The following is a 21,006-nucleotide window of genomic DNA, read 5'->3' as shown; positions in this document are numbered from 1 at the left end:
CAAGGCTTAGAGACTAGACTGAAAGGGACTGAGGTATACCTCAGACAAGGCTTAGAGACTGAAAGGGACTGAGGTATACCTCAGACAAGGCTTAGAGACTGAAAGGGACTGAGGTATACCTCAGACAAGGCTTAGAGACTAGACTGAAAGGGACTGAGGTATACCTCAGACAAGGCTTAGAGACTAGACTGAAAGGGACTGAGGTATACCTCAGACAAGGCTTAGAGACTAGATTGAAAGGGACTGAGGTAAAATGACAGACAAGGCTTAGAGACTAAACTGAAAGGGACTGAGGTATACCTCAGACAAGGCTTAGAGACTAGACTGAAAGGGACTGAGGTAAAATGACAGACAAGGCTTAGAGACTAGACTGAAAGGGACTGAGGTAAAATGACAGACAAGGCTTAGAGAATAGACTGAAAGGGACTGAGGTAAAATAACAGACAAGGCTTAGAGACTAGACTGAAAGGGACTGAGGTAAAATGACAGACAAGGCTTAGAGACTAGACTGAAAGGGACTGAGGTAAAATGACAGACAAGGCTTAGAGACTAGACTGAAAGGGACTGAGGTAAAATGACAGACAAGGCTTAGAGACTAGACTGAAAGGGACTGAGGTAAAATGACAGACAAGGCTTAGAGACTAGACTGAAAGGGACTGAGGTAAAATGACAGACAAGGCTTAGAGACTAGACAGAAAGGGACTGAGGTATACCTCAGACAAGGCTTAGAGACTAGACTGAAAGGGACTGAGGTAAAATGACAGACAAGGCTTAGAGACTAGACTGAAAGGGACTGAGGTAAACCTCAGACAAGGCTTAGAGACTAGACTGAAAGAGACTGAGGTAAACCTCAGACAAGGCTTAGAGACTAGACTGAAAGGGACTGAGGTATACCTCAGACAAGGCTTAGAGACTAGACTGAAAGGGACTGAGGTATACCTCAGACAAGGCTTAGAGACTAGACTGAAAGGGACTGAGGTATACCTCAGAAAAGGCTTAGAGACTAGACTGAAAGGGACTGAGGTAAAATGACAGACAAGGCTTAGAGACTAGACTGAAAGGGACTGAGGTAAAATGACAGACAAGGCTTAGAGACTAGACTGAAAGGGACTGAGGTAAAATGACAGACAAGGCTTAGAGACTAGACTGAAAGGGACTGAGGTAAAATGACAGACAAGGCTTAGAGACTAGACTGAAAGGGACTGAGGTAAAATGACAGACAAGGCTTAGAGACTAGACTGAAAGGGACTGAGGTATACCTCAGACAAGGCTTAGAGACTAGACTGAAAGGGACTGAGGTAAAATGACAGACAAGGCTTAGAGACTAGACTGAAAGGGACTGAGGTAAAATGACAGACACGGCTTAGAGACTAGACTGAAAGGGACTGAGGTATACCTCAGACAAGGCTTAGAGACTAGACTGAAAGGGACTGAGGTATACCTCAGACAAGGCTTAGAGACTATACTGAAAGGGACTGAGGTATACCTCAGACAAGGCTTAGAGACTGAAAGGGACTGAGGTATACCTCAGACAAGGCTTAGAGACTAGACTGAAAGGGACTGAGGTATACCTCAGACAAGGCTTAGAGACTAGACTGAAAGGGACTGAGGTATACCTCAGACAAGGCTTAGAGACTAGACTGAAAGGGACTGAGGTATACCTCAGACAAGGCTTAGAGACTAGACTGAAAGGGACTGAGGTAAAATGACAGACAAGGCTTAGAGACTGAAAGGGACTGAGGTAAAATGACAGATAAGGCTTAGAGACTAGACTGAAAGGGACTGAGGTATACCTCAGACAAGGCTTAGAGACTAGACTGAAAGGGACTGAGGTAAAATGACAGACAAGGCTTAGAGACTAGACTGAAAGGGACTGAGGTAAACCTCAGACAAGGCTTAGAGACTAGACTGAAAGGGACTGAGGTATACCTCAGACAAGGCTTAGAGACTAGACTGAAAGGGACTGAGGTATACCTCAGACAAGGCTTAGAGACTAGACTGAAAGGGACGGAGGTATACCTCAGACAAGGCTTAGAGACTGAAAGGGACTGAGGTAAAATGACAGACAAGGCTTAGAGACTAGACTGAAAGGGACTGAGGTAAAATGACAGACAAGGCTTAGAGACTAGACTGAAAGGGACTGAGGTAAAATGACAGACAAGGCTTAGAGACTAGACTGAAAGGGACTGAGGTAAAATGACAGACAAGGCTTAGAGACTAGACTGAAAGGGACTGAGGTAAAATGAAAGACAAGGCTTAGAGACTAGACTGAAAGGGACTGAGGTATACCTCAGACAAGGCTTAGAGACTGAAAGGGACTGAGGTATACCTCAGACAAGGCTTAGAGACTAGACTAAGAAAGGGACTGAGGTAAAATGACAGACAAGGCTTAGAGACTAGACTGAAAGGGACTGAGGTAAAATGACAGACAAGGCTTAGAGACTAGACTGAAAGGGACTGAGGTAAAATGACAGACAAGGCTTAGAGACTGAAAGGGACTGAGGTAAAATGACAGACAAGGCTTAGAGACTAGACTGAAAGGGACTGAGGTAAAATGACAGACAAGGCTTAGAGACTGAAAGGGACTGAGGTATACCTCAGACAAGGCTTAGAGACTAGACTGAAAGGGACTGAGGTAAAATGACAGACAAGGCTTAGAGACTAAACTGAAAGGGACTGAGGTATACCTCAGACAAGGCTTAGAGACTAGACTGAAAGGGACTGAGGTAAAATGACAGACAAGGCTTAGAGACTAGACTGAAAGGGACTGAGGTAAAATGACAGACAAGGCTTAGATACTAGACTGAAAGGGACTGAGGTAAACCTCAGACAAGGCTTAGAGACTAGACTGAAAGGGACTGAGGTAAAATGACAGACAAGGCTTAGAGACTAGACTGAAAGGGACTGAGGTAAAATGACAGACAAGGCTTAGAGACTGAAAGGGACTGAGGTAAAATGACAGACAAGGCTTAGAGACTAGACTGAAAGGGACTGAGGTAAACATGACAGACAAGGCTTAGAGCGACTGAAAGGGACTGAGGTAAAATGGCAGACAAGGCTTAGAGACTAGACTGAAAGGGACTGAGGTAAAATGACAGACAAGGCTTAGAGACTAGACTGAAAGGGACTGAGGTAAAATGACAGACAAGGCTTAGAGACTGAAAGGGACTGAGGTATAACTCAGACAAGGCTTAGAGACTAGACTGAAAGGGACTGAGGTAAAATGACAGACAAGGCTTAGAGACTAGACTGAAAGGGACTGAGGTATACCTCAGACAAGGCTTAGAGACTAGACTGAAAGGGACTGAGGCAAACCTCAGACAAGGCTTAGAGACTGAAAGGGACTGAGGTAAACCATGACAGACAAGGCTTAGAGACTAGACTGAAAGGGACTGAGGTAAACCTCAGACAAGGCTTAGAGACTAGAGAAAGGGACTGAGGTATACCTCAGACAAGGCTTAGAGACTAGACTGAAAGGGACTGAGGTATACCTCAGACAAGGCTTAGAGACTAGATGAAAGGGACTGAGGTAAAATGACAGACAAGGCTTAGAGACTAGACTGAAAGGGACTGAGGTAAAATGACAGACAAGGCTTAGAGACTAGACTGAAAGGGACTGAGGTAAAATGACAGACAAGGCTTAGAGACTAGACTGAAAGGGACTGAGGTAAAATGACAGACAAGGCTTAGAGACTAGACTGAAAGGGACTGAGGTATACCTCAGACAAGGCTTAGAGACTAGACTGAAAGGGACTGAGGTATACCTGCAGACAAGGCTTAGAGACTAGACTGAAAGGGACTGAGGTATACCTCAGACAAGGCTTAGAGACTGAAAGGGACTGAGGTATACCTCAGACAAGGCTTAGAGACTAGACTGAAAGGGACTGAGGTATACCTCAGACAAGGCTTAGAGACTAGACTGAAAGGGACTGAGGTATACCTCAGACAAGGCTTAGAGACTAGACTGAAAGGGACTGAGGTATACCTCAGACAAGGCTTAGAGACTAGACTGAAAGGGACTGAGGTAAAATGACAGACAAGGCTTAGAGACTAGAAAGGGACTGAGGTAAAATGACAGATAAGGCTTAGAGACTAGACTGAAAGGGACTGAGGTATACCTCAGACAAGGCTTAGAGACTAGACTGAAAGGGACTGAGGTAAAATGACAGACAAGGCTTAGAGACTAGACTGAAAGGGACTGAGGTAAACCTCAGACAAGGCTTAGAGACTAGACTGAAAGGGACTGAGGTATACCTCAGACAAGGCTTAGAGACTAGACTGAAAGGGACTGAGGTATACCTCAGACAAGGCTTAGAGACTAGACTGAAAGGGGACGGAGGTATACCTCAGACAAGGCTTAGAGACTGAGAAAGGGACTGAGGTAAAATGACAGACAAGGCTTAGAGACTAGACTGAAAGGGACTGAGGTAAAATGACAGACAAGGCTTAGAGACTAGACTGAAAGGGACTGAGGTAAAATGACAGACAAGGCTTAGAGACTAGACTGAAAGGGACTGAGGTAAAATGACAGACAAGGCTTAGAGACTAGACTGAAAGGGACTGAGGTAAAATGAAAGACAAGGCTTAGAGACTAGACTGAAAGGGACTGAGGTATACCTCAGACAAGGCTTAGAGACTGAAAGGGACTGAGGTATACCTCAGACAAGGCTTAGAGACTAGACTGAAAGGGACTGAGGTAAAATGACAGACAAGGCTTAGAGACTAGACTGAAAGGGACTGAGGTAAAATGACAGACAAGGCTTAGAGACTAGACTGAAAGGGACTGAGGTAAAATGACAGACAAGGCTTAGAGACTGAAAGGGACTGAGGTAAAATGACAGACAAGGCTTAGAGACTAGACTGAAAGGGACTGAGGTAAAATGACAGACAAGGCTTAGAGACTGAAAGGGACTGAGGTATACCTCAGACAAGGCTTAGAGACTAGACTGAAAGGGACTGAGGTAAAATGACAGACAAGGCTTAGAGACTAAACTGAAAGGGACTGAGGTATACCTCAGACAAGGCTTAGAGACTAGACTGAAAGGGACTGAGGTAAAATGACAGACAAGGCTTAGAGACTAGACTGAAAGGGACTGAGGTAAAATGACAGACAAGGCTTAGATACTAGACTGAAAGGGACTGAGGTAAACCTCAGACAAGGCTTAGAGACTAGACTGAAAGGGACTGAGGTAAAATGACAGACAAGGCTTAGAGACTAGACTGAAAGGGACTGAGGTAAAATGACAGACAAGGCTTAGAGACTGAAAGGGACTGAGGTAAAATGACAGACAAGGCTTAGAGACTAGACTGAAAGGGACTGAGGTAAAATGACAGACAAGGCTTAGAGACTGAAAGGGACTGAGGTAAAATGGCAGACAAGGCTTAGAGACTAGACTGAAAGGGACTGAGGTAAAATGACAGACAAGGCTTAGAGACTAGACTGAAAGGGACTGAGGTAAAATGACAGACAAGGCTTAGAGACTGAAAGGGACTGAGGTAAAATGGCAGACAAGGCTTAGAGACTAGACTGAAAGGGACTGAGGTAAAATGACAGACAAGGCTTAGAGACTAGACTGAAAGGGACTGAGGTATACCTCAGACAAGGCTTAGAGACTAGACTGAAAGGGACTGAGGTAAACCTCAGACAAGGCTTAGAGACTGAAAGGGACTGAGGTAAAATGACAGACAAGGCTTAGAGACTAGACTGAAAGAGACTGAGGTAAACCTCAGACAAGGCTTAGAGACTGAAAGGGACTGAGGTATACCTCAGACAAGGCTTAGAGACTAGACTGAAAGGGACTGAGGTAAACCTCAGACAAGGCTTAGAGACTAGACTGAAAGAGACTAAGGTATACCTCAGACAAGGCTGAATCTAGTGTCTCCAATCAGAAGCTTTACTAGACAGATCCTAGTGCCTACAGAGAAACCCAGACAGAGTATGTAGATCGGAGCAGTGGTTTTCAAACCTATCCTCAGGGATCCCCAGACCTTTCACAATATTGTGGTAGCCCAGAACTAGCTTACCTGATTCACCTAGTCAAGGGCTTGAATGACGATTGGAATCAGGTTTCACTAGCTCTGGAATAGATCAAATATATCGAACTACTATGGGTCCCCCGAGGAGAGGTTTGAGAACAACTAGATTAGAGTATGTAGGTCCTTACCAGACAGATCCCACTACGTTAATGAAGTTAAGTCCAGCAGGGTTAGCCATGACCTGAGAGGAGGTGGTTGTTCCCGTTGTGATGGAGGTTCCCATGGTGGGTAGAGGGATGGTTATTACAGGCAGAGCCTGGGACAGGGACAGCTGCTGCTGGGAGGGGTAGGGGGACAGGAGGGGCTGGGAGTCCAGAGGGGTGGCGGTGACAGAGGGAGGGAGGGAGAGGAGGGAGTCGGGGGGATGAGGGGTGGAACAAGGGGTGTTGGTGGGGGTGGACGGCTTGGATGTCCCCGATCCTGAGAGAGGAAAGAGAGAGAGAGAGCGCGAGAGAGAGAGGAGAGAGAAGAGGGGGTCAGGGAGAAGAGGGGGAGAGAAGAGAGGGTCAGAGAGAAGAGGGGGAGAGAAGAGAGGGTCAGGGAGAAGAGGGGGAGAGAAGAGAGGGTCAGGGAGAAGAGGGGGAGAGAAGAGAGGGTCAGGGAGAAGAGGGGGAGAGAAGAGAGGGTCAGAGAGAAGAGGGGGAGAGAAGAGAGGGTCAGGGAGAAGAGGGGGAGAGAAGAGAAGGTCAGGGAGAAGAGGGGGAGAGAAGAGAGGGTCAGAGAGAAGAGGGGGAGAGAAGAGAGGGTCAGGGAGAAGAGGGGGAGAGAAGAGAAGGTCAGGGAGAAGAGGGGGAGAGAAGAGAGGGTCAGGGAGAAGAGGGGGAGAGAAGAGAAGGTCAGGGAGAAGAGGGGGAGAGAAGAGAGGGTCAGGGAGAAGAGGGGGAGAGAAGAGAAGGTCAGGGAGAAGAGGGGGAGAGAAGAGAGGGACTGGCTGACTGTTTCATAGACTGACTGACAATGTTTGATCGACTGACAATATTTGACAGACTGGTTAGGCACTTACTCTGTGTTGATACCAATGGAGACAGGGCTGCCGGAGACAACAGCCCTACCTGTCCCAACTGCCCCCCGACCTGTAACCCCTGCCCCAGCTCCAGAGAGTGCTTCCTACTCAGAGACTGGGGCTTGACTGAGCCGGGGCCTGTTCCTGGGGGGGGCGTAGGACACTTGAGGAGACCACTGGTAGCCTGCGGTGAACTATACAGGTTACCTGGAGACAGGGATGGAGAGAGGAGGGGGAGAGGAGGAGGGGGAGGGATGGAGAGAGGAGGGGGAGAGGAGGAGGGGGAGGGATGGAGAGAGGAGGAAGGGGAGGGATGGAGAGAGGAGGAGGGAATGGAGAGAGGACGGGGAGAGGAGGAGGGGGAGGGATGGAGAGAGGAGGGGGATGGAGAGAGGAGGGGGATGGAGAGAGGAGGGGGGTGGAGAGAGGAGGGGGAGGGATGGAGAGAGGAGGAGGGGGAGGGATGGAGAGAGGAGGGGGAGGAGGAGGGGGGGTGGAGAGAGGAGGAGGGATGAGAGAGGAGGAGGGGAGGGATGGAGAGAGGAGGAGGGGGAGGGATGGAGAGAGGAGGGGGAGGGATGGAGAGAGGAGGAGGGGGGAGGGATGGAGAGAGGAGGAGGGGGGAGGGATGGAGAGAGGAGGGGGAGGGATGGAGAGGAGGGGGGAGAAAGTAGGAGCACCAATCAGATGTGAAGTAGAGAACAACAACTTTCTGGAATGAGATCAGAATCAGCCCCAGACCTCCAGGCTGGTTAGAGAGGGGGTAACCTGAGGAGCTGCTGCCCGACCCGGAGGGTAGTTTGATGGGGGGAGGCCGGTGTTTCACCCCCTTCCCCAACACACCTGATGACTGAACCAAGGCTGATAGACCATCCACCTGGGGACACACAAAGACATCAGGTGAATCAACAACAAGCTCCGTCTCTCTGCTGGGTGAGAGTTGGTTCTATAGTGTGTTGTGGTGTGTACCTCTGTCTCTCTGCTGGGTGAGAGTTGGTTCTGTCCCATGATGCCTGAGTTATGAGACATTTTCACCTGGCACTTCACGTCCCGCTCATACACACCCTTATACTGGGATAGAAATCTGTCAAATAAAGAAACACACACACACACACACCCTTCTACAGTCAGGGAAATAAGTATTTGATCCCCTGCTGATTTTGTACGTTTGCCCACTGACAAAGAAATGATCAGTCTATAATTTTAATGGTAGGTTTATTTGAACAGTGAGAGACTGAATAACAACAACAAAAAATCCAGAAAAACGCATGTCAAAAATGTTATACATTGATTTGCATTTTAATGAGGGAAATAAGTATTTGACCCCCTCTCAATTAGAAAGATTTCTGGCTCCCAGGTGTCTTTTATACAGGTAACGAGCGGAGATTAGGAGCACACTCTTAAAGGGAGTGCTCCTAATCTCAGTTTGTTACCTGTATAAAAGACACCTGTCCACAGAAGCAATCAATCAATCAGATTCCAAACTCTCCACCATGGCCAAGACCAAAGAGCTCTCCAAGGATGTCAGGGACAAGATTGTAGACCTACACAAGGCTGGAATGGGCTACAAGACCATCGCCAAGCTGCTTGGTGAGCTTCAAGTTCCTTGGTGTCCACATCACCAACGAACTATCATGGTCCAAACACACCAAGACAGTCGTGAAGAGGGCACGACAAAGCCTATTCCCCCTCAGGAGACTAAAAAGATTTGGTATGGGTCCTCAGATCCTCAAAAAATTCTACAGCTGCACCATCGAGAGCATCCTGACTGGTTGCATCACCGCCTGGTATGGCAACTGCTTGGCCTCTGACCGCAAGGCACTACAGAGGGTAGTGCGTACGCCCAGTACATCACTGGGGCAAAGCTCCCCTGCCATCCAGGACCTCTATACCAGGCGGTGTCAGAGGAAGGCCCTCAAAATTGTCAAAGACTCCAGCCACCCTAGTCATAGACTGTTCTCTCTGCTACCGCACGGCAAGCGGTACCGGAGTGCCAAGTCTAGGTCCAAAGACTTCTCAACAGCTTCTACCCTCAAGCCATAAGACTCCTGAACAGCTAATCATGGCTACCCCGGACTATTTGCACTGCCCCCCACCCCATCCTTTTACGCTGCTGCTACTCTGTTAAGTATTTATGCATAGTCACTTTAACTCTACCCACATGTACATATTACCTCAACTAGCCGGTGCCCCCCACATTGACTCTGCAACGGTACCCCCCTGTATATATAGCCTCCCTACTGTCACTTTATTTTACTTCTGCTCTTTTTTTCTCAACACTTTTTTTGTTGTTGTTTTATTCTTACTTTTTTTGTTTAAAATAAATGCACTGTTGGTTAAGGGCTGTAAGTAAGCATTTCACCGTAATGTCTGCACCTGTTGTATTCGGCGCATGTGACCAATAACATTTGATTTGATTTGATTTGAGAAGGTGACAACAGTTGGTGCGATTATTCGCAAATGGAAGAAACACAAAATAACTGTCAATCTCCCTCGGCCCGGGGCTCCATGCAAAATCTCACATCGTGGAGTTGCAATGATCATCAGAACGGTGAGGAATCAGCCCAGAACTACACGGGAGGATCTTGTCAATGATCTCAAGGCAGCTGGGACCATAGTCACCAAGAAAACAATTGGTAACACACTACACCGTGAAGGAATGAAATCCTGCAGCGCATGCAAGGTCCCCCTGCTCAAGAAAGCATATATACAGGCCTGTCTGAAGTTTGCCAATGAACATCTGAATGATTCAGAGGAGAACTGGGTGAAAGTGCTGTGGTCAGATGAGACCAAAATCGAGCTCTTTGGCATCAACTCAACTCGCCGTGTTTGGAGGAGGAGGAATGCTGCCTATGACCCCAAGAACACCATCCCCACCGTCAAACATGGAGGTGGAAACATTATGCTTTGGGGGTGTTTTTCTGCTAAGGGGACAGGACAACTTCACCGCATCAAAGGGACGATGGACGGGGCCATGTACCGTCAAATCTTGGGTGAGAACCTCCTTCCCTCAGCCAGGGCATTGAAAATGGGTCGTGGATGGGTATTCCAGCATGACAATGACCCAAAACACACGGCCAAGGCAACAAAGGAGTGGCTCAAGAAGGAGCACATTAAGGTCCTGGAGTGGCCTAGCCAGTCTCCAGACCTTAATCCCATAGAAAATCTGTGGAGGGAGCTGAAGGTTCGAGTTGCCAAACGTCAGCCTCGAAACCTTAATGACTTGGAGAAGATCTGCAAAGAGGAGTGGGACAAAATCCCTCCTGAGATGTGTGTAAACCTGGTGGCCAACTACAAGAAACGTCTGACCTCTGTGATTGCCAACAAGGGTTTTGCCACCAAGTACTAAGTCATGTTTTGCAGAGGGGTCAAATACTTATATCACTCATTAAAATGCAAATCAATTCATACAATTTTTTACATGGGTTTTTCTGGATTTTTTTGTTGTTATTCTGTCTCTCACTGTTCAAATAAACCTACCATTAAAATGATAGACTGATCTTGTCTTTGTCAGTGGGCAAACGTACAAAATCAGCAGGGGATCAAATACTTAAATCCCTCACTGTATACAGTGGCTTGCGAAAGCATTCACCCCCCTTGGCATTTTTCCTATTTTGTTGCCTTACAACCTGGAATTAAATTTGATTTTCGGGGGGTTTGTATCATTTGATTTACACAACATGCCTACCACTTTGAAAATCCAAAATATATTTGTTTGTGAAACAAACAAGAAATAAGACAAAATAAAACAGAAAACTTGAACGTGCGTAACTATTGTGTGTTGCTTTAGCAGTATGCTTGGGGTCATTGTCCTGCTGGAAGGTGAACCTCCGTCCCAGTCTCAAATCTCTGGAAGACTGAAACAGGTTTCCCTCAAGAATTTCCCTGTGTTTAGCGCCATCAATCATTCCCTCAATTCTGACCAGTTTCCCAGTCCCTGCCGATGAATAACATCCCCACAGCATGATGCTGCCACCACCATGCTTCACTGTGGGGATGGTGTTCTCGGGGTGATGAGAGGTGTTGGGTTTGCGCCAGACATAGCGTTTTCCTTGATGGCCAAAAAGCCCAATTTTAGTCTCATCTGACCAGAGTACCTTCTTCCATATGTTTGGGGAGTCTCCCACATGCCTTTTGGCGAACACCAAACGTGTTTGCTTATTTTTTTCTTTAAGCTATGGCTTTTTTCTGGCCACTCTTCCGTAAAGCCCAGCTCTGTGGAGTGTACGGCTTAAAGTGGTCCTATGGACAGATACTCCAATATCCGCTCTGGAGCTTTGCAGCTCCTTCAGGGTTATCTGTGGTCTCTTTCTTGCCTCTCTGATTAATGCCCTCCTTGCCTGGTCCGTGAGTTTTGGTGGGTGGCCCTCTGTTGGCAGGTTTGTTGTGGTGCCATATTCTTTCCATTTTTAAATAATGGATTTAATGGTGCTCTGTGGGATGATCAAAGTTTCGGATATTTTTTTATAACCCAACCCTGAGCTGTACTTCTCCACAACTTTGTCCCTGACCTGTTTGGAGAGCTCCTTGGTCTTCATGGTGCCCCTTGCTTGGTGGTGCCCCTTGCTTGGTGGTGTTGCAGACTCTGGGGCCTTTCAGAACAGGTGTATCTATACTGAGATCATGTGACACTTAGATTGCACACAGGTGGACTTTATTTAACTAATTATGTGACTTCTGAAGGTAATTGGTTGCACCAGATCTTATTTAGGGGCTTCATAGCAAAGGGGGTGAATACATATGCACGCACCACTTTTCCGTTATTTATTTTGTATAATTATTTGAAACAAGTAATTTTTTTCATTTCACTTCACCAATTTGGACTATTTTGTGTATGTCCATTACATGAAATCCAAATAAAAATTACAGATTGTAATGCAACAAAATAGGAAAAACACCAAGGGGAATGAATACTTTTGCAAGGCACTGTAGGAACCTAGAAAATTCATTTTTTTAATCAAAACCTTACAACACAGTCAACAACCTACAACACAGTCAACACCTACAACACAGCAGTCAACACCTACAACAGAGAACCAATGTTTTCAGAAAGGACAAATCCTCAAACACACAGTTAGTCCACTTACCGATCAGCATCTCTCTTTGAGCCTATTAGGAACCTGGTGGGAAGAGACAAGAAACACCCGGTCAAAGTATTGTGTTTCTAGAATGTTCCATTCTACTGTCCTCTGCAGATTTGCGCCCTCCCCCTCTCCTTACGGTGGGTGTATGAGGTGAAGGTCGTTTCTGTCCTCCTCAGCTTTGGGTTCTTTGGCGCAGTAGATCTTTCCGTAGACCAGAGGGTCTCCCACCGACTGGAAGATGGACACCTTGGTCCTTTGGGCCTGGCCCCCCACCTCACACTCAAACGTATAGTCATCTATCACTTCCTGTCAGGGGGAGAGATAGCGTGTGACACCAGGAAGTGAGAAGAGAAACGTTAGTCCTCTGGGACCATTTTGATCTAAGTTGGCAGGAAATGCACAAATGTTCTGTAATAAAATGATCTTTCTGGCAGCTTGTTGTGTTTCGAGCCAGAGCTGTGTTCAGTTTGCTGTCTGTTAGCTTGTTGTGTTTCGAGCCAGAGCTGTCTGTTAGCTCTGTCTTACTGCAATTCTGCAGGACAGCCAGTGGGTCTGTAGGAGGGAGGGGAAGATAAAGAGTGTGACACCAGGAAGTGTAGAAGTCTTACCTCTGCAGGCCAGACAGTGGGTTGAGATTCCTCCAGCTTCACTGACTTCTCTACCACTGCATATTTCTCTACCTGTGAACACAGAGGCAGTCTGAGTATGAACACAGAGGCAGTCTGAGTATGAACACAGAGGCAGTCTGAGTATGAACACAGAGGCAGTCTGAGTATGAACACAGAGGCAGTCTGAGTATGAACACAGAGGCAGTCTGAGTATGAACACAGAGGCAGTCTGAGTATGAACACTAAACTGTCCATAGCAGGGTTGGGCTCAATTCCGATTGAAGTCAGTCAATTCAGGAAGTCAATTGAAATTCCAATTTAATAATAATTTTCAATGACCTCAATAAGCTGAGAAAGGAGAAACGATTTATGTCAAAAGTGTTTTAATTTAAATCACTTCCTGAATTGACCGACTTCAATTGGTATTGACCCCAACCTTGGTCCATATCTCAGAGCACCAGTCACTGACTGACAACGGTCGTGACAGACAGGTAGAGGGGTTTGAGAAGGAGAGAGAGAGAGAGAGAGAGAGAGAGAGACAGAGACAGAGACAGAGAGAGACAGAGAGAGAGACAGAGAGAGAGAGAGACAGAGACAGAGAGAGAGAGAGAGAGAGAGAGAGAGAGAGAGAGAGAGACAGAGAGACAGAGAGACAGAGAGACAGAGAGAGAGAGAGAGAGAGAGAGAAGACAGAGAGACAGAGAGAGAGAGAGAGAGAGAGACAGAGAGAGAGAGAGAGCAGAGAGAGAGACAGAGAGAGAGAGAGACAGAGAGAGAGACAGAGAGAGAGAGAGACAAAGAGATAGACAGAGAGAGAGAGAGACAGAGAGAGAGACAGAGAGAGAGAGAGAGAGACAGAGAGAGAGACAGAGAGAGAGAGAGACAGAGAGAGAGACAGAGAGAGAGAGAGACAGAGAGAGAGACAGAGAGAGAGCGAGAGAGAGACAGAGAGAGAGAGAGACAGAGAGAGACAGAGACAGAGACAGAGACAGAGAGAGAGAGAGAGAGAGAGAGAGAGAGAGAGAGAGAGAGAGAGAGAGAGAGAGAGAGAGAGAGAGAGAGAGAGACAGAGAGACAGAGAGAGAGAGAGAGAGAGAGAGAGAGATAGAGAGAGACTTACATCAATCTCCCTGGGGACAGTGAGCTGGCAGTAGCTCTGCTTCCACATGTCCACACACTGTAACGAGGGAGGGAGGGAGGGAGGGAGGGAGGGAAAATGGAGAGGATGTAGACATCAGTCTGAAACTCGTGTGTTTGGATTGTATTTGTTTTGTTTGGTGTTTGTAAATTGAGGGTATTGTGGTCTCACGTTTCCGGCCTTGGAGATCTTAAGGTCTATCGAGGGGGCAGGTTTCCTCTCCTTCCTCCTCTGCAGGTAGTCATAGAGACGCAGCTGGGGGGGCACGGGCAGGTAGGATAGCTCCTGCTGACGGTTCAGCGCCGCCCGAGAGTGACGCTTAAAACAACTATGGAGAGAGGAGAAACAGGTTAGGTGTGTGTCTCAGAACAGCTGGAGATCAGGTATGCAGAATAGTTAGTGCAGGTGTGTGTTTGCAGGTGACTGTGTGTGTGTCGCTGTGTGTGTGTCGCTGTGTGTGTGTGTGTGTATGTGTGTGTGTGTGTGTGTGTCGCTGTGTGTGTCGCTGTGTGTGTCGCTGTGTGTGTGTGTGTGTGTGTGTGTGTGTCGCTGTGTGTGTGTATGTGTACCGTTTCATGGAGCGCGTGTTCATCTTCTGCTTGTTGTAGAGCAGGCGGTTGGCTGTGCAGGTGACAGAGATACATGGATCCAGACACAGAGGATCAGCTGTGGCCAGCAGTAACTGGCTCTCCAACTGAAACTTATCATCCTGGAGGAGAGATGAGAGGAGAGATGAGAGGAGGAGAAGAGAGGAGGAGAGGAGAAGAGAGGAGGAGATGAGAGGAGGAGATGAGAGGAGGAGATGAGAGGAGGAGATGAGGAGATGAGAGGAGAGATGAGGAGAGAGGAGGAGAAGAGAGGAGGAGAAGAGAGGAGGAGATGAGGAGATGAGAGGAGAAGAGAGGAGGAGAGAGGAGAGATGAGAGGAGAATAGAGGAGAGATGAGAGGAGAATAGAGGAGGAGAAGAGAGGAGAGGAGGAGAAGAGAGGAGAGAGGAGGAGAAGAGAGGAGGAGGAGAAGAGAGGAGAGATGAGAGGAGAGGAGAAGAGGGATAATGAGAAAAGGACAAGAGGAGAGGTCAATCAGATGTGATTCAGTAAGATCAAGTATCTCCCCCATCACTGAATGATGTCTCAGAACATTTCTCAGTATTCCTATACCATCTTGTTGGTGTTTGTATGACCTTGGTAGCTCACCTGTGTCCATTTGTGGTGGTCACTGGTCATGGCATGGACATCACAGATCAGGGTCTGGGGATAGCAGGGTCAAAGGTCAGAATTTAGTATCGATGTTCCAAGCTGTAATGATCGAAGGCTATTTTAGAATAAATGTCTTTGCACATCATTATTTTATTATTATTTTTGTACTTTTACCCCTTTTTCTCCCCAATTTCGTGGTATCCAATTGGTAGTTACAGTCTTGTCCCATCGCTGCAACTCCCGTACGGACTCGGGAAAGGCGAAGGTCGAGAGCCATGCGTCCTCCGAAACACGACCCTGCCAAGCAACACTGCTTCTTGACACACTGCTCGCTTAACCCGGAAACCAGCCGCACCAATGTGTCGGAGGAAACACCGTCCAGCTGGCGACCGAAGTCAGCTTGCAGATGCCCGGCCCGCCACAAGGAATCGCTATAGCGCGATGGGACAAGGAAATCCCGGCCTGCCAAACCCTTTCCTAACCCGGACGACGCTGGGCCAATTGTGCGCCACCTCACAGCCTGGGATCGAACCCGGTTTGTAGTGACGCCTCAAGCACTGCGATGCAGTGCCTTAGACCGATGCGCCACTCGGGAGGCCTTTTGCACATCATTCTGATAGTATATCTTCACCACTTTTGTCCACTCTTAACATAACGAACAAGTTTCTCCTTCTCCTGGTTCTCTCCTGCATGGCCTGTTCTATTGATATAGTTCTAGAGTGGTTCTAGAATGCTGTGCTAGTTCTTACCTGCATGGAAAAGGCTATATGGACACTATACAGACTCTCCTGACCTGCAACCGATATTTCATTTCAGAATTGGTTCAAATTAGGTTAAGGGGTTGTTCCGTGTCCTTTCAGCAAGCCATGACACCCACCATCTCAGATCGTTCTGAAATCTTTTCTGTAGTTAAAAAACAGATAAGATTAGCAATCCTGCAACATTATTTTGTAGAAATATAATTTGATCTCTTTGAGATTAAGCTAAATTGGTTGCATCCAAACATCTGATTTGGACTAAACTTTTTCCCTAACAATAAGATATAAGGAATTAAAAAAATTAAAAATAAAAAATAAAACACACACCAATCGTTCCCTAACAACCAGTATGTAGTATCAGTTCTATATGTCTGACAAGTAGTATGGAGCTGTGGCTCGTCCTGTGGTAATATCAGGATGTAGAATGGGACATTAACCTAACAACTTCAATGACTAATTTCTCTGAACAGGCAGAAAAAACAAAATCACCAAATTCACTGAGAATACATTACATAGAATGAAGAAACAACACTCCAAGCCGCAGCTCCATACTACTTGTTAAATATAGAGAACTGATACTACTCTGAACAAAAATATCAACGCAACATGCAACAATTCAAGATTTTACTGAGTTTCAGTTCATATAAGGAAATCAGACAATTGAAAAAAAAAAAAAAAATTAGGCCCTATTCGATGGATTTCACATGACTGGGAATACAGATATGCATCTGTTGGTCACAGATACCTTTAAAAAATAAAAATAAAAAGGTAGGTTTGCCTCGTGCAGCATCTCCTTCGCATAGAGTTGATCAGGCTGTTGGTTGTGGCCTGTGGAATGTTGTCCAACTCTTCATTGGCTGTTTGAAGTTGCTGGATATTGGGGGGAACTGGAACACGCTGTTGCACACATCGATCCAGAGCATCCCAAACATGCTCAATGTCCCCCCCAGCAATTACAGCTGCAAGTCTCTTGGGGTATGTCTTTATAAGCTTGGCAAATCTAGCCACTGTGATTTTTGCCCATTCTTCAAGGCAAAACTGCTCCAGCTCCTTCAAGCTGGATGGGTTCCGCTGGTGTATAGCAATCTTTAAGTCATACCACAGATTTTCAATTGGATTGAGGATTCCCCTTAAACCACTCGAGTGTTGCTTTAGCAGTATGCTTAGGGTCATTGTCCTGCTGGAAGGTGAACCTCCATCCCAGTCTCAAACCTCTGGAAGACTGAAACAGGTTTCCCTCAAGAATGTCCCTGTATTTAGCGCCATCCATCATTCCTTCAATTCTGACCAGTTTCCCAGTCCCTGCCGATGAAAAACATCCCCACAGCATGATGCTGCCACCACCATGCTTCACTGTGGGGATGGTGCTCTCGGGGTGATGAGAGGTGTTGGGTTTGCGCCAGACATAGCGTTTTCCTTGATCGCCAAAAAGCTCAATTTTAGTCTCTTCTGACCAGAGTACCTTCTTCCATATGTTTGGGGAGTCTCCCACATGCCTTTTGGCGAACACCAAACGTGTTTGCTTATTTTATTTTTTAAGCAATGGCTATTTTCTGGCCACTCTTCCGTAAAGCCCAGCTCTGTGGAGTGTACGGCTTAAAGTGGTCCTATGGACAGATACTCCAATCTCTGCTGTGGAGCTTTGCAGCTCCTTCAGGGTTATCTTTGGTCTCTTTCTTGCCTCTCGGATTAATCCTTGCCTGATCCGTGAGTTTTGGTGGGCGGCCCTCTGTTGGCAGGTTTGTTGTGGTGCCATATTCTTTCCATTTTTTAAATAATGGATTTAATGGTGCTCCGTGGGATGTTCAAAGTTTCTGATATTCTTTTATAACCCAACCCTGATCTGTACTTCTCCACAACTTTGTCCCTGACCTGTTTGGAGAGCTCCTTAGTCTTCATGGTGCCGCTTGCTTGGTGGTGCCCCTTGCTTAGTGGTGTTGCAGACTCTGGGGCCTTTCAAAACATGTGTATATATACTGAGATCATGTGACACTTAGATTTGTATTTGTATTTATTAAGGATCCCCATTAGCTGCCAAGGCAGCAGCTACTCTTCCTGGGGTCCTGCAACATTAAGGCAGTTATGTACAATTAAAAATATTACATGACATTATATTTCATAACACTTTACCCAATACATTTAGTGTGTTCCCTCGGGCCACTACTCCACTATCACATATTTACAATACAACATCCATGTGTACGTGTGTGTAGAGTGAGTGTCTATATGTGTGTGTGTATGTACCTGTGTGTGTGTGTATGTACCTGTGTGTGTGTGTATGTACCTGTGTGTGTGTGTATGTACCTGTGTGTGTGTGTATGTACCTGTGTGTGTGTGTATGTACCTGTGTGTGTGTGTATGTACCTGTGTGTGTGTGTATGTACCTGTGTGTGTGTGTATGTACCTGTGTGTGTGTGTATGTACCTGTGTGTGTGTGTATGTACCTGTGTGTGTGTGTCTCTTCACAGTCCCCGCTTGTTCCATAAGGTGTATTTTTACATGTTTTAAAAAAATCTTATTCTACTGCTTGCATCAGTTACCTGATGTGGAATAGAGTTCCATGTAGTCATGGCTCTATGTAGTACTGTGCGCCTCCCATAGTCTGTTCTGGACTTGGGGACTGTGAAGAGACCAATGGTGGCATGTCTTGTGGGGTATGCATGGGTGTCCGAGCTGTGAGCCAGTATTCCAAAACAGACAGCTCGGTACATTCAGCTCGTCGACACCTCTTACAAAAACTAGCAGTGATGAAGTCAATCTCTCTTCCACTCTGAGCCTGGAGAGACTGACACGCATGTCATTAATGTTAGCTCTCCGTGTACATCCAAGGGCCAGCCGTGCTGCCCTGTTCTGAGCCAACTGCAATTTTCCTAAGTCCCTCTTTGTGGCACTTGACCACACTACTGAACAGTAGTCCAGGTGCGACAAAACTAGGGCCTGTAGGACCTGCCTTGTTGATATTGTTGTTAAGAAGGCAGAGCAGCGCTTAATAAAGGACATACTTCTCCTCATATTAGCTACTGTTGTTTCAATATGTTTTGACCATGACAGTCTACAATCCAGGGTTACTCCAAGCAGTTTAGTCACCTCAACTTGCTCAATTTCCACATTATTCATTACGAGATGTAGTTGAGGTTTAGGGTTTTAGTGAATGATTTGACCCAAACACAATGCTTTTAGTTTTGGAAATATTCAGGACTAACTTATTCCTTGCCACCCATTCTGAAACTAACTGCAGCTCTTTGTTAAGTGTTGCAGTTATTTCAGTCGCTGTAGTAGCTGACGTGTATAGTGTTGAGTCATCCGCATACATAGATACACTGGCTTTACTCTACCTGGATAATGTTGGAGAGGCTTCCAATTAAAGAACACCCTCTGTGTTCTGTTAAACAGGTAACTCTTTATCCACAATATAGCAGGGGGTGTAAAGCCATAACACATACGTTTTTCCAGCAGCAGACAATGATTGATAATGTCAAAAGCCGCACTGAAGTCTAACAAAACAGCCCCCACAATCTTTGTATCATCAATTTCTCTCAGCCAATCATCAGTCATTTGTGTAAGTGCTGTGGTTGTTGAATGTCCTTTTCTATAAGCATGCTGAAAGTTTGTTGTCAATTTGTTTCCAGTAAAATAGCATTGTATCTGGTCAAACACAATTTTTTCCGATAGTTTACTAAGGGTTGGTAACAGGCTGATTGGTCGGCTATTTGAGCCAGTAAAGGGGGCTTTACTATTCTTAGGTAGCGGAATGACTTTTGCTTCCCTCCAGGCCTGAGGGCACACACTTTCTAGTAGGCTTAAATTGAAAATATGGCAAATAGAAGTGGCAATATCGGTGGACTTTATTTAACTAATTATGTGACTTCTGAAGGTAATTGGTTGCACCAGATCTTATTTAGGGGCTTCATAGCAAAGGGGGCGAATACATATGCACGCACCACTTTTCCGCTATTTATTTTTTAGAATTTTTTAGAATTTATCATGCTGAAACATGAGGTGATGGCAGCGGATGAATGGCACGACAATGGGCCTCAGGATCTCTTCACAGTATTTCTGTGCATTCAAATTGCCATCGATAAATTGCAGTTGTGTTCGTTGTCCGTAGTTTATGCCTGCCCATACCATAACCACCGCCACCATGGGGCATTCTGTTCACAACGTTGACATCAGCAAACCGTTCGCCCACACAACGCCATCTGCCCGGTGCAGTTGAAACCGGATTTCATCCGTGAAGAGCACACTTCCACAGCATGCCAGTGGCCATCGAAGGTGAGCATTTGCCCACTGAAGTCGGTTACGACGCCGAAATGCAGTCAGGTCAAGACCCTGGTGAGGTTGTGAAGCCGGTTGGACGTACTGCCAAATTCTCTAAAACAATGTTGGAGGCGGCTTATGGTAGAGAAATGAACATTCAATTCTGGGGCAAAAGCTCTGGTGGACATTCCTGCAGTCAGCATGCCAATTGCACGCTCCCTCAACTTGATACATCTGTGGCATTGTGTTGTGTGACAAAACTGCACATTTTAGATTGGCCTTTTATTGTCCCCAGCACAAGGTGCACCTGTTTAATGATCATGCTGTTTAATCAGCTTCTTGATATGCCACACCTGTCAGGTGGATGGATTATCTTGGCAAAGGAGAAATGCTCATTAACGGATGTAAACACATTTGTGTACAAAATTCTAGTCTACCTCATTGTTAGAAAAAGTTTGGTCAAATCGGAGGACAAGTACATTATCTATTATATGAATCCTACAAATTAAATGACAATTTTGGGTGCAATGAATTAGCTTAATTTCTCAGAGATCAAATTATATTTCAACAAAATATTGTTGCAGGAATGTTAATCTCATCTGTTTCTAACAACAGAAACAATTTCAGGTCAGGAGTGTCCTTATAGCCTCTGCCTTCCTGCTTGGTGTCTGATTACATTTACATTTTAGTCATTTAGAAGACGCTCTTATCCAGAGCGACTTACAATTATTATTACATTTTTCAAACTGTTTCATACTTCTATCCATTCATGTCTATGGTTCTAGAGTGTTCCCCTGGTTCACCTGCATGGTGTCTGTTCTACCCATTCTGTTTCTACGGTTCTAGAGCAGTGGTATTCAAAGTGGGGGTATTGTGTGTGTGTTTAAGTCGACGGGTATATACTAGCATGCTAACAGATACC

At 46.1% G+C, this 21,006-nt stretch overlaps 1 protein-coding gene across 7 annotated transcripts in view; it reads right to left on the bottom strand.

The window, feature by feature from the left end:
- LOC121555400 (transcription factor SPT20 homolog) overlaps positions 1 to 21,006 on the bottom strand; it is a 45,536-nt gene that overhangs the window by 15,103 nt on the left and 9,427 nt on the right. For all 7 annotated transcript variants that reach the window (XM_041869225.2, XM_041869226.2, XM_041869229.2 and 4 more), the window contains exons 8-18: positions 15,067 to 15,120; positions 14,439 to 14,578; positions 14,041 to 14,197; positions 13,852 to 13,908; positions 12,732 to 12,803; positions 12,260 to 12,429; positions 12,127 to 12,159; positions 8,009 to 8,123; positions 7,808 to 7,916; positions 7,040 to 7,246; positions 6,165 to 6,456 (exon numbers count right to left, since the gene is read on the bottom strand). In XM_041869225.2, coding sequence (XP_041725159.1) covers positions 6,165 to 6,456; positions 7,040 to 7,246; positions 7,808 to 7,916; positions 8,009 to 8,123; positions 12,127 to 12,159; positions 12,260 to 12,429; positions 12,732 to 12,803; positions 13,852 to 13,908; positions 14,041 to 14,197; positions 14,439 to 14,578; positions 15,067 to 15,120 — 1,406 coding nt within the window. The remainder of the gene's footprint in view (positions 1 to 6,164; positions 6,457 to 7,039; positions 7,247 to 7,807; positions 7,917 to 8,008; positions 8,124 to 12,126; positions 12,160 to 12,259; positions 12,430 to 12,731; positions 12,804 to 13,851; positions 13,909 to 14,040; positions 14,198 to 14,438; positions 14,579 to 15,066; positions 15,121 to 21,006) is intronic.

Source organism: Coregonus clupeaformis, unplaced genomic scaffold (assembly GCF_020615455.1).
Source record: "Coregonus clupeaformis isolate EN_2021a unplaced genomic scaffold, ASM2061545v1 scaf0076, whole genome shotgun sequence".
NCBI classification, from domain to species: Eukaryota; Metazoa; Chordata; class Actinopteri; order Salmoniformes; family Salmonidae; genus Coregonus; species Coregonus clupeaformis.
This window is presented reverse-complemented; position numbering and strand designations above follow the sequence as displayed.